Raw genomic sequence first — 14242 nt, forward strand, 5'->3', positions numbered from 1 at the left:
GGGTGCCTGTGTGTGTGTGCATGTGTATATGTATGCTCCGCCATCTACAGGCCAATGAGTGTACAGCCACTAAATGTACACATAACCTAATTTTTTTTAGACCCCCCCATGGATGAAATTCTACGAAACTTGGCACACCCCCAGAGAATGCCAGGTCAATCATACACATAAAATTTGGTGCAGTTCTGAACATCTTAACTGAAGATAGGGGCGATTAAAGCAGAATAATATTGCATTTTCATTTTTTACCGGGGGGGGTGCAAATCACAAATGAGTGATTATGGGCCAGGTTGATGTGGGCCCTTGAGACCAACATACCATAAAAGATTCTTCATCCTCAGTGCCACGGTTCAGGTAGTTATTTAGGAAAAACTGCTTTTGCGGTTCGGGGCCCAGCAGGGGAGTGGCCCCGGGATCTAAAACAAAATTTTTCTGTAAAAGTCTAGTGGGGCTAGCTTCGCTAGCGGCGGTCATAATAATAAATAAATACATAATGTGCCATTGTAAATTAAAAACATATTTCTGTTTTCCAGCAACATATTAGGCAGCATAGGCCAATATTTTACAGCATTGTACAATATATTCAAATGAAATACCAACATGCTGCATTAAATAGATCCATAATCCAGTCATACTGAGCACTGCTGGTTGGGAAATATTTTTTAAATAAACTTTGCAGGGATGTGATGTAGGCCTACTGTTTAATACATGGGATCACAAGTGTGGCTCCCGAGTGGCCACCTTGCCTCGCTGTGAAACAGAACAGCCTTTTGGTCAGCTCCCATCTCCTCGCAAAGTGCAGAGAATAGACGCGCTTTTAAGGGCCGGGTCTTGATGAAATTCACCACTCTCACAACCTCATTCAAAATCTCATTCAGGTCGGGACTAACTAAGCTGCCTTGACACGAGCGCTTCTCTATGAATAACACAGTGCGTCCATTGCGCATCGGGTGCTACAAGTTCATAGCCGGATGGCAAAACCAAAACTGGGGGATAGATCATGTCTTAAAGAAGTTCTGAGTTTTCTTCCTTTAGCCGATATTTCATAAATTTGACTACAATGACCAAACACAATATACAGTGCCTATAAAGTATTCACCCCCTTTGGATTTTCCCCTTTTACTGCTTTTATCAATGGAATCTTGATCTAATTTGTCCTTAATTTAATCGTTTAAAATCATTCAATGTCAAAGTGAAAGCAGAATTCTAGAAAGTAATGTTATTTAATTAAAAATATATAATGCAAAATAAGCATTTTCATAAATATTCACCCCCTTCAAGTCAGCATGTGGTAGATGCACCTTTGGCTGCAATTAAAGCATGGAGCCTTTGTCTCAATTAGGCTTGCACATCTGGATACTGCCATTTCACTCCATTTTTCTTTACAAAACTGCTCAAGCTCTGTCCGACTGGAAGGGGATCGGGTGTGGACAGCCCTTTTCAAGTCCAGCCACAGATTTTCTATAGAATTGAGGTCTGAGCTTTGACTCCGCTACACCAGAACATTCACCTTGTCGTCTTTAAACCATTTCTGTGTAGTTTTTTGCTGTATGCTTCGGCTCATTGTCTTGCTGGAAAGTAAATCTTCTGCCTAGTCGTAGTTCTCTTGCAGACTGAATCAGATTGTCCTCCAGGATTTCCATATATTTTGCTGAATTAATTTTACTTGTACCTTTACAAGCCTTCCAGGGCCTGCTTTCACTTTGATATTAAAGAGGGGATTTTTGCAAATTATTGGAAAAGAAATATTTTATTCCTACTGCTATATAAATGGCACACAAGGAAAAACAGACTGTCACTATCTAATGGTCAACTGCTGAGGTGGGCGGGGCTCGCTACAACACTTCTCTCTTAAAAGTAGCAGGTCTTTATATCCCCTTATGAGTGTAACTCCTCCTAGCAATTTGGTTGTACCAGGATTTTGATGTGACCTCCATGCTCGTCCTGTTTCATCGATGTGTACAGTATTGGAAAAAAAATATATTGCTGTGGCAAAACAAACCCGCTTAGGCTTACTTTCTATCACAATGAGTAACCACCTGAAAGAAGCTTACCTTCTATCACAATGAAACAATTACCGCAGACACTGTGCGTCCTGCCGGGATGCTCCGGATTTAGGAAGGAGGAAAGCGGAGCTAACTCTGGACGGAGCCACAGACATAAGACTTTTGCACAGACATAAGACTTTTGCACAGACATAAATGTCAATTCTTACCTATGCTCAAGAAGAGACAGCTTTCCTGTCTCTGAAGGGGTGACAGGCATGCTCGAGTTAAGGGCTTGACCAAAGAGTAAGTCAAGTCAATGGTCTGGTTTACAGCCACTTCATGCAGTTTTCCTGGCCCAGGTTTGTCCACAATACGCAAGTTGCTGCTGTGCTGGATGAGCAATGGTATACCCAAAGCATTCTGAATGGTGAATGGAGCCTTTTCTTTCAGAAAATAGTCAAAGGATGAAGCTGCACCCTCTGAGAATGCCTGAGAACAAAAAAGAAAGAGTAGATATTTTTTCATTTCTAAAATCCCTACATTCTTACATGGAAGGCAGAATTGGGAACAATTGGAAAAGTGTTGACAATTTCAAAAGATTTCAAAGGTAGGTGTACACATACAAATATAAATATCAATAAGCATATTATGAACTGCAATTCAACTACAGACATATGGAATCATGTTCAATAATGAGGTTCTATATAATATACTAATATAATTTATCTGGGGACTATAGATCATACTGATGACACTGCAATCACTGATGATTCCACTGCTGTGTATCTGTCATTATATATGAAGATTGGTAGTATGTGTTGACTGAGAACATGAGAGGTCACCTTGGCTAGGTTACTGAAGACAGAGAGTGAGCATTTGGAGAGGGTAATGTTCATGGTGTCTCTTGAGCTTATTGTAATAGCAGTTTGAGGATCAGGGAATATTATGAAATCATCTCCAGGTACAGGGCTCTTATCTCGCGTAGGATTGGTTTTCATCTAGAAATGTAAAACATAACATAACATGGTTAAGACACTCCCTGGAAGACATATCCCAAGCTCTTATCTGAAAGTGCAACATGCATCACAAACAGGCTTCAGCCTTGTGACAACCACACTGAGAACCAGTGGGTAATGTCAATATTTGCTAATTTATTGATCAGAGTAGCGCACAATCAAACATGAATGGTTTGAGTAATTAGTAGTAGTAGTTCTCTTCCATCCAAGTTCACTCCATGTTAACCAATGCAGTCATCCCTCCATGACCTCATAGATCTGAACCAATCTCCAATCAACTGTCAGAGGGAATTTTCCGTGGGACTTACACTGTATAATGGTGCACCACGTTAAACTTTTTTCTTAATTCTTCAGCGACCCTCAAACTGTCAAACCACGAAGAAGAAAAGCCTCCAACCTCAAGCTCACAGAACACTGGGCTACAAGAGTCCCCCTCACAATATATTCTGAAGAACTATGCCAACAAAGGAAGCAGATTTCCGTTGTTGTCCACCTCTGTGTAAGCCTGCTGTTCCAATTTTCAATGGGCATCACGATTTATAGCATGCCTGGGTCACATACCTAGGCAGCTCTCTGCTCAATATCATTCTGTCCCCAATGTGCTGAGATGGCCCAGACACTGCACTATCACACCCTGGTGTATGAGTCCGCATCAGGTAGCCCCATCCTACCCAGCTCGCAGATATACTCCCCCTCTTCACTCATGCTCTGACCCGAAGCCCTGGATATCGAGAGCAGTGAGCTCCCAGTGAACATGTTCTGTCATAGTAATGAAGTGATGTTATTCCTCACCTCTGACAGGAGCCAGAAGGTGAGGCGGCAGTTCCACCCTCACAGGGGGAGGAAGCAGAACCCGACCCCAGTCCCGAAGACAGCCCGAAGACTCATTCGTAACTTCTACTTCTGGTGACTGAGACCATGATAGATGGCTGCTTCTTGGAGGATCAGGAGTGGGCAGTAGTGAAGGGGTACTTGGCCTTCTCGTCTCTCTTATCTGTAACGTGGATCAGCTGGGCTACTCCTCCCTGCCCTGTGTCGAGAAGGTGGTGGCTCCCTACCCTACCCCACCCTAGCTTGTAGTGGCCGAACAGTTCTGGAATATGCTAGCCTTCTGGCACTCCCTGGGCTCATTGCGCAGGTGTGTTCCTCTCATTCCAAAGCAGGGGAAGCATGCACGACGGGGCGGACAGTCAGCGGCGTGTGGACAAGCATGCAGAGGCACCTCCACATAGACACCTTGGAGCTGTAGACACTGTTTCACACACTGAAGCATTTGACCAGGACAACATGGTGGTGACACAGAATACATCAACCACAAATGTAGTTTCTGCAGCTCTGCTGCCTGGCGAGGAAACTGTTATTATGGGCATGCAAGCATCTGGCCTATGTGTGACATGCACTATGTGCCTAGTAGTTTGGCACGGTGTATCGATACTAGAAAGGCATCACGATGCCTTCATGCAAAAAACGATACGATTTCCGATGTTTTTAGAATCGATACTTTATTAAAATAATAACGTTCTGTGTCTGTGTGGACTGCTCCCACTCTCCATGCTCCTTGCACGCATCTAGGCAAGTGGGCGTGTCAAGCAGGCATCTCTGAGTGAGTGAGTGCGCAGCCAACGTCAACATAAGTTCTTTGCCGACAGTCCTCGGCTTGTAGATAAAACAAAAGGTCAAAGAGAAATTTGGAACTATTTCGGATACAACGCGGATAGTGAAGGCATATCATCAGGTACACAGAGGCCCGTTTGTAAAATATGTTTCAAAGTCATTCAAAAGCAGTAGGCTACGCATAGAACTTGGCTAAGCACCTCGCAGACATATCCCAACATTTTTAAAGAGTTCAAAGAACGACAGGTTAACGAGTAGGCTATAGAAAACGCCACTACATGATTAGTGCCAAGTTCATCTCTTCAGTTTTAGTCTAGCCTAACTGAAACGAGTATGGTTTTCTGGGATAAAGCGAACCTTCCTTCATCAGTGAATTTTGACGAGTCATAACGACTACGTGATGGAAACGCAATGTTCACGCTAGTAGCCTATAACATTACCATAACTTGCAAACGATCTGTTTAATATTCGGTCAGTACTAGTGGTAATGTTTGTCATGGCATGTAGGCTGCAATTTGTTCAATAATTATTGCCCAGATGTAGGATAGGCTACCCAAAATGCACTAATTAAAGCACACAGCATAATACCATTGAAGCGTGTTGAGTCCTAATAATAGCGGCTTATTGTGACGTGGTAGCAAATAATGTTATCAATAAAATAGACATAGGTCTAATGTACACAAATATATTGCAACAAGTAATGGTGTAGGCCTATCTGACGAAGACCTGGTTGGAAAGTGGTACTTGTACACTGGGAGCAAAGAAGACTATCTTCACCTTTTCCCCTTTGCAACTGTCAAATAAAGCCCATAAACACAGGAAGGCCAGGTAGCCTACATCAGATGGCCTAAAGATTAGGCCCCTCTGCATAGCATTCAGTGATTTGCATGCAGTAATTGACCTTGATCTAGCCTACTTTGGCTATTTAAAGGTACTATATTGGCAAAACACAACACAATGTAAATGAACTATAACAAACAATAAAGGACTTAATCACACACCAATTACTATTTTACTGACTATAAAAAAATATATATAATTATGTAGGAAGTTTAGAACCCAGAATTGACCTGCACACTGCAATAGTGCATCAAATGCTCGTTTGCTACCTGCACGTTCCGCCGCAACATCCGGAACCTGTCTCCAACGCACTTCTCCTCTATGGTTGCCTCCGGTCTACCTCCACTCAACTCCTTCTCCTCTCTGGAGGTTAATGAAGCCACTGACTCGCTCTGCTCCACACTGACCTCGTGTCTAGACGAGCTGTGCCCTCTTACCACAAGGCCAGCTCGATCCAAACATTCTCATCCATGGCTAAATGATACCCTCCGATCATGGCGCGCACCAAACTCAGAGCCGCTGGAGAGGAAATGGCACAAATCCAAACTAGCTGGCGACCTCAAAAACTACCAGACACTCCTGACCTCCTTCTCAGCCAGCATCACTGCTGCTAAGACTGCTTTCTACCATGACAAAATCAACAGCTACAGACACTTCGAAAACTTTTCTCAACCTTCAAATTGCTACTCAACCCTCAGCTGCCTCCTCCTCCATCCAGCCTTACTGCAGATACCCTCGCCTCATTTTTTTTTACAAACAAAGTGGCGGCAATCAGCAGTCAATTCTCTACATGCCCACTCAAGCGATCTGACTCAGATACCGCACTCCTACAACCTCTAGGGACTGCTGGAACATCTTTTTTCAGCATTCACGCTCTCTCCGAGTGAAGTGTCCAGACTCCTGACATGCAGCCGTCCTACCACATGCTCGCTGGACCCTATACCTACGAGCCTACTTCAGTCCATCAGCCCGACCATCGCTCCAGCTATCACACATGTGATCAATGCCTCGCTAACCTCCGGCACATTTCCAACAGCGTTCAAAGTGGCCCGGGTAACACCATTACTTAAGAAAGCTTCTCTCAACCCTGCTCAAGTCGAGAACTACCGCCCTGTCTCACTACTGCCTTTCCTATCCAAAGGCATTGAACGAGCAGTCTCCAAACAGGTCTCTGACTTCCTTTCACAGAACAACCTTCTGGATCCAAATCAGTCTGGGTTCAAAAGCGGCCACTCTACCGAAACGGCTCTGCTGTCTGTAACAGAAGCCTTAAAAGAAGCCAGGGCGACCGCTCGGTCATCAGTACTCATTCTGCTTGACTTATCGGCTGCCTTTGACACGGTTAATCACCGTATCCTTCTCTCTATACTTCGCTGACATGGGAATCTCGGTTCTGCTCTCTCCTGGTTTGAATCCTACCTCACAGGGGCTTTCGTTTAGCATTATCATGGCTTGGTCAGCTATCCGCACCTCACCATCTCACCACAGGGGTCCCCAGGGCTCAGTGCTGGGCCCCTCCTCTTTGCTATCTACACCACCTCCTTGGGACAGATTATCCGTTCAAGACGGCTTCTCATACCACTGCTATGCAGGCGACACACAGCTCTATCTGTCCTTTCCACCTGGCGACCCCCCTGGTTTCAGTGCACGGATCTCAGATTGCCTTTCAGACATAGCTACATGGATGAAGGCACACCACCTCCAGCTGAACCTCTCAAAGACTGAACTGCTGGTCATCCCAGCTAAACCTACCATACACCACGACATCAACATCAAATTTGACTCCCTGTCTGTTTCACCCGACCAGGACTGCAAGAAATCTAGGAGTTGTTCTCGACAACCAACTAAACTTTCTCAGATCATGTTGCCTCAGTAAGCCCGGTCATGCCGTTTAGCACTCTACAACATACGGAAAATCAGGACTTACTTGACTCAAGATGCTACCCAACTTCTGGTTCAGGCAATAGTCATCTCCACGACTTCGACTACTGCAATGCCCTCCTGACAGGTCTCCCAGCCTGCGCCCAGTGAAACCACTTCAGATGATCCAGAAGCGGGGGCGCCTGGTCTACAACCAACCCAAAAGGGCACATGTTACCCCGCTGCTCATCCAGCTACACTGGCTACCTATGGCGGCCCGCATCAAATTCAAGTCTCTAACGCTTGCCTACAAAGTAGTCTCGGTTCTGCTCCCACCTACTTGAATGCCCTCATACAGACTTACACTACCTCCAGACCGCTCGCTCCTCTGACGAACGACGTCTAGCTCTACCACCCGCACGCTCAAGCCAATCCAAACTTTTTTCTCATCTGTTGTTCCTCGTTGGTGGAACACACTGCCAGTTCCTACAAGGGCAGGGACATCCTTTTCCACTTTCAAAAACTCCTGAAGACCCAGCTCTTTAGAGAACATCTACTCTCATAGCAACACTTACAACAAGTCTTACTGATCCTAGCACTCACCAGCCGTTTTAAACTGACAAGTAACTGCTAAAAACAGCACTCACCGACGACTTATTCTTACTGTACTCTAATGTTTTTTTAAACTGTCCTAAAATTGTGAGAATTGTTCTAAAACTTACTGTTTACCATGTTGTTAGTCGCTTTGGTTAAAAAGCGTCAGCCAAATGTAATGTAATGTAATGTAATGTAATGTAAATGACTCAATACTCTTGGAGGAGGTCTGCGTCCTGTCTTTTCCCGATATTTTAGGATTTCACCGTGGTATCTTTTCGGTATCGAGCATCCAGATATTTATGGCAGGTATCGTATCAAAGTCATAATTTTGGTATCGTGACAACACTAGTGCCTAGTGCACAGAACAGTGGTGCGGGCCTGCCATCCAGAAGCCACCCACATCAGTCAGAGTGGCGCTTACACCCCCAGATTGTGGCGAACATTTGAGAATGTTTCAGTGCTGCAAAGATCGGCCTAATTTGCATTGAGGGAAACTACCCATTGCGAGCTGTGGTTCAATTCACAACGACAACCCACTGGAGCTGGGGCTGGATGCATTTCCGCACACATGCTTGCAAACTTTCCTGTCATACAAATTAGAGCCCACGTGTGCTACCAGGAATTAAACTCGACATATTGAAAATGTTGAATGATTGTAACAGAACAAAAATAAATAAATAAATGTTCATCATGGACGTAGTCAGACGGTCAATTGAATTTGTCAAAATGTCAAAATTGGTAGCTGGCAGTTAAGCTCTCCGTTGTAGCAATGACCATTTTAAATAATGCACAAACCCTACTAATCTGGAGCTAAAGCACAGTAAATGTTTACCTCCAAGCTGAGCTTCCATCGGTGTTGCCCATCATCCACTCGTTCTATCAGTGGTTCCCAGACAGCATTCATTTCATTGAAGTAATTAACCTGTAACACAAAAATACCTCACAATAATGTTTTTTTGAAAGGAAAAAGCAGAGGTTAGCAGTGTGCGTACTGCCACTATTAGATTCTCACCTCTAGAGTCATGTCGGCATTGAGCTGCAGCTGTGAAGTCCAATTGTGTGCATCCATGGTGAGAGAGGACTCTGCCAATAACAGTGGGACAGTGCGATGACCTAGCCCAGACTCCAAAATCAACTGGACAACTTTCACCTGAAACTTGAAGTTCTCGTCTACATGCTCCTTAGCAACGATGAAATTCTCAGTCATTTCCTGTGCAGGATCTACTCCCAGGAACCAGTAGTTGCAGCTATTGATATCCATGACACTCAACAGTTTGCTCCAGTCAGATGGACATACCTCACATTGCTTAGCTGGTGCCTTTAGAGTCATGGCTGTAGATATTGTCAAAACTGTGTTTATAATAACTGGAGAGATCTGGAAATTCAAGGAAAACAATGAAAAGAAACAGGAAGGTAAAAAGAAGAAATACCAACTCAGGGAAACAAACAGAAAGCACCAGATGATCATTATGATAATGATAATTATACCAGATGATAATTATGGACCATTAAACAGTGGACTCCAAAAATCTGAAACCCATTCAAAAATCTGATATTTTCATGTGTCACCCATGGGGCTAGTTAGTAGAGGGCACCCTTAATATCCGTTTCTCGTCATTCTCTCTCTGTCTCTCACTCACTCACTCAACTCAATGTTTCAGTATTTTGTGCTGTTCAAACATAATGAGTGGGTGTGTGGTGCATTACTGTTGCATTTGTTTTGTACAGTATATCTGTGACACTTAGCCTAGAAATCTAGACACACCCTAGTGGCAGCAGATGTAATTTGCAGCCAGGGTAGTCTAGCAACTCTCCGTTGGCTTGCAAGCTGGAAAAATTCAACTTCGATCAGGCCAATCACATCGTGAATAGAGTCGGTAGGCGGGCTTAACATAATGATGGCAGAGTTGCGATGGTTCGCCGTGAATTCCCTGCTACTTGAAAACAAAGAAGATGGATGCTGCTGCTGGCGAACAGCGCAACATGAGTTAAGCTTTTTTTAAGTTGGCAAAAATTTGAAAAACTAGGGAAAAACGCATGGGACTCATGAATTGTAGCGCTATTCTATTGTGCAGAGGGAATTTGAAAGACAACCGTTTATCCCGCCCCTCGGACTGAGCACTGCGAATGGTGAGTCCCCAGACCCTACATCTTGATGTGGGTCTGGCTCGTCAGGCTATGTGACACTGCCAATCTGTATGCATTTTGCATATCGGGTACACATTTTCACATCAGAATACGCCAGTACGATTTGTTATTGTGGAGCACTGACAGAAGCAATACAATTAATGAAGGATTCAGGGCTTCAAAAATTAAAATGTACGCTCATAAACACACAGCCTATGCTACACTAAAGTGTTTTACCTCAAGTAGACTTGAGGTAAAACACCACAGAGTTGCACGCTGTTAGGATACTCTACTTCTACCCTTAGCGGGTAAATGAAAGACTTGCTGAAAGTGAGCTTAGTGTCACTCACAAATTCATGTTCCCCAGCAGCTGGTCTTTTTGAAATACTTTGCGAAAATGAAAATGGCTGCATTTATGAATTTACCTTGGTATAATAGCCTACTGATGCCTTGGAAAGTTCTTGCTTGTTCACAAGTTATTTCAGCTGACATGTTCCATGTGTCGCTGATAAAAACATGAAGTTTAAACGGTTTCATAAATAAAAGGTGCTCACGTAGTGCAAATCTTTATCAAAGCCATGTTGCCATTTGCAACGATTCTGAAAGTGGACCTAGGCTAAATATGTTGAGCTGCCCACTGATATGTGTTAAATTAGTTTTTTTGGTAACACTTTACTTGACGGGTGAGTTCATAACACATTCATAGCAGCTGTCATAAACTGCACATAAAGCATTCATGACTGTTTCATGAGACATAGCTCAACATTCATACCAAACCTTTCATGAATGTGGAAGACAGAACGACGACAACTTGTCAAAATAAAAGTCCAACAATCGCAAAGCAGCATTGCCGTTTTTGTTCCAAACCTCTTACCTGATCACGTCACATCTGAGTCAATGGGCTACTCCAGTGCCAAAAAGACAGAACATGGTCAAGCAAAAAAATTTTGTTTCATAAAAAAATATTTGTTTTATCATTTGCTACTCGGAATGTCCATTGTCCAACCATTGCAGGTTAACAAATAAGGGTCAGCTGAATGTAGGCTAGTTTAGACTACCTCTCAGTGTTAAACTCAGTGATTACGAATACTTCACAACTTGTATAGTAAAGTGACATTCGATGTAGACTTCATAAGATATTCATGAAATATTTACAAAGGCTGAAGAGAAAAACGGCAAATGCTGCGACTTGTTGGACTTTTTATTCTGACAAGTTGTCGTCATTCTGTCTTCCACATTCATGAAAGGTTTGTTATGAATGTTGAGTCATGTCTCATGAAACAGTCATGAATGCTTTATGTGCAGTTTATGACAGCTGCTATGAATGTGTTATGAACTCACCCGTCAAGTAAAGTGTTACCGTTTTTTTCTTCTTTGGAATATATTGGGCATTTGTTTATCTTGATTATTAGCGCGCAAACAAGCTTGACAAAATACTAGGCTTTCACTACCAGACGGATAGCGCACCTATCACTGAGACTCGTCCCTTTAGTAGTGATACTGTAATCATTGAAGCCTCACTAGTCATGAGTGGAGCAGAAAGGCCCCCCATCTGAAAGAAACTTAGTGCATATGCCTGTCAACCCTCCCGTTTTTAACGGGTTTGTCACATATTTTAACTTTTTTTCCCGCTGTCTTCCCGTTTTAATATTTTACCGTAAAATATCCAGCATACCATCCATAAACTCCGTTGTTTTCAATGGAAGACAATCATGATGAGGAGCCACTGGCCTAAACACACCCTTTATGAAAACACATCCGATCAGACTTCACAAACAAGAGTGGAAGAGTGGATCAAGTTTTTGAGAGTACAAGGATACAGATTTCAGATTTTACCTTGATGATTACTTCCTCTATATCCACCAAGACATGCAGAGGACCGTTTGGCTCCATTCTGCCTTCCAGCTTGACTGAACATGGATGCAGCACCTGAAGATATGTATATTGTCAGCAAGACTTGCAAGCAAGTACTATATAGAAAACACAGTCTGTTTACATCACACTGCATCTTAATTTAAGAATGCATATTTTTTAATGCAATGCTGAATGAGATTTTGTACATTGAGGAACCATATTAACTATTTGTGTATATTCCTTGCCTTCTGAAAACACTATACAGCCAGGATGGTACTCTAATTTTGGTACAGTAATGTCATGTACTGTATTTGTCTGGCCCTACCGTTGAGACAGCCTTGTCTTCTTGCTTGCGTATGAAAGGACAAGCAAGAAGTTGCAGGTCCCTGATATTGGATGATAAACTAAAAAAAGTCCCGTCTGACTTGAAGTGGCAGTCACACTGGAATGATGCCACCAAAGATGGTGCTTGAGCACATGTTTGATTTGCCACAAACACGACTTCGGGGTTCACAACAACTGCATGTACGTAGGTCCTCTGCATCCACACTGGGCACAAGCACAAAACTATTAACATACAACTCAAAACATTTGCGTAGACACCTGAAATACAAGACTGAAAACATATAAGACCTTTTAGTGAGGTAGTGCAAATGTTGATGAAATCACTTTGTGATACAAGCACCACATTTTACACAGGGACTTGTTAAAGGTGCCCTGCCACACAAAACCATTTTACTTGTATTTTTTTTAAATATGTTAGGTCCATATATGTTTGGGTTATGTCATGAATGTGAAAATGAACTGCTACCTCCTCTGTCAGCTCTAGCCACTGAAAAGAAATAAGCGGAGAAATCAGGTCAAAAGCTGGTCAGTCTGACGTGGGATTGACTGAGCTCATTACTATTCGTGAGCTCGCCCAGTTGAGACTGCGCCCACTTAATCCGTCAACGGGCTTGTGCGCTATGCACGAATGGAACTTCAACAATGCATGTTGCCTAAGAACCCAGAGTTGAGGATCAAATGGCTTCAGTTTATGTTTTGGAACAATGCCACAATACTATAATTCGAAATTAGTTCTCTGTTCATCACATTTTGAAGACAGTGACTTCATCAACTTTGGCAAGTTCAGCAAGTTCAGCAGAGGCTTCGCAAAAAGGTTGCTGTTGAAGCCTGAACCATTACCATTGTGGCAGTCTACGACCAGTGCCTAGGTTGTAAGTAAAACGCTATTGTCAACTCAAGGAAGTGCTATGTTATTACAGGTTTGCACTCGCTAGCCTAGCAGGTTTTACGTCCATTTGGACAATGCTAGCACTCGCCGCCAAGCTAAGTTCATGCCATGAAGCTAAAATTTGTTGATAACAGCTGTCATGTCAAGCAGCTTAGCTCGTTGTATATTAATGAGAACTGGCGCAAATCGAGCCGAGTCTCTTCCTGCATTCTTTCTATACCACCCTAGAATGGCTTGAAACAAGGTAACCAAGGCATTTTTTCCACAAAAAATGTTACAGAGTCCATGGTAGAACTTCAGATATTACCACATACTAATGAAATACGTGTGGCAGGGCACCTTTAAGCATTAGTTGATATGAAACATCAATTAGCCACTTGAAAATAAATAAATAAAATTGAAAATAAAATAAATATATTCTCTTTCTTTCTCCTCTCCAGAGATTTAATCATGAATCTCTCTCCAATGTACTTCCCACAATTAAACAGTTTGTCGGCTGCACAACAAAAGCGGACACTTGATCCCCTGTATGCTAATGTAAAGGATGGGTATAAATCTACTGTACTGATCATTCTCTCTTCTTCCCCTGCCTTCTTTGAAAGGCCCCTCTGCCTATCCACTCTTCAGGACAAACTGCTTCTCTTTCTGCATGGCTTCATGGCTTTAGTTAACTTTCTAATGTAGTTTGTTTCAATCTGTCACTGATATGTCTCCATATGAATGCTGATGGCTTACATCAGACAGAAGGTAAGGTACGGTGTGGTGCGTGCTTCCTTAATTAGTTGTTCGGTTGTTGGTTGATAAATAAGACACGGTTGCAGTCAGATGCACTCATAGACAGTAGTCTAATCTACCTCAATGCGCAGATCTCATAAGTTTAATTTAAATAAATCTGGAGGGTAGCATAGACATTTAGCACGTGAAAAGCATGTGTGGAAAGTGAGATGTGCACATTTGCGCTGTTGTTTTGAAACAGTCAGACGTGCACATACTGTAGACATAGACAGTAGTCCTTCTGCCTAATGCACAGATATCGTTGTAAGTTTAATTTTAAAATCCCTTGCTATTTTGTTTTGTTTTTCATTTTGTGTAACCAAATCAGAACTGCTTCC

The 14242-nt window shown here is 42.9% G+C and overlaps 1 protein-coding gene across 1 annotated transcript in view; it reads right to left on the reverse strand.

Moving 5' to 3' along the window:
• Positions 1-14242, reverse strand: part of vps13c (vacuolar protein sorting 13 homolog C) — a 382259-nt gene that overhangs the window by 138838 nt on the left and 229179 nt on the right. Inside the window, 6 exon segments of the mRNA XM_048262721.1 lie at positions 2216-2477; positions 2831-2986; positions 8748-8837; positions 8928-9290; positions 11879-11971; positions 12222-12445. Coding sequence (XP_048118678.1) covers positions 2216-2477; positions 2831-2986; positions 8748-8837; positions 8928-9290; positions 11879-11971; positions 12222-12445 — 1188 coding nt within the window.

The sequence above is a fragment of the Alosa alosa genome, chromosome 14, assembly GCF_017589495.1.
Source record: "Alosa alosa isolate M-15738 ecotype Scorff River chromosome 14, AALO_Geno_1.1, whole genome shotgun sequence".
Classification (NCBI taxonomy): domain Eukaryota; kingdom Metazoa; phylum Chordata; class Actinopteri; order Clupeiformes; family Clupeidae; genus Alosa; species Alosa alosa.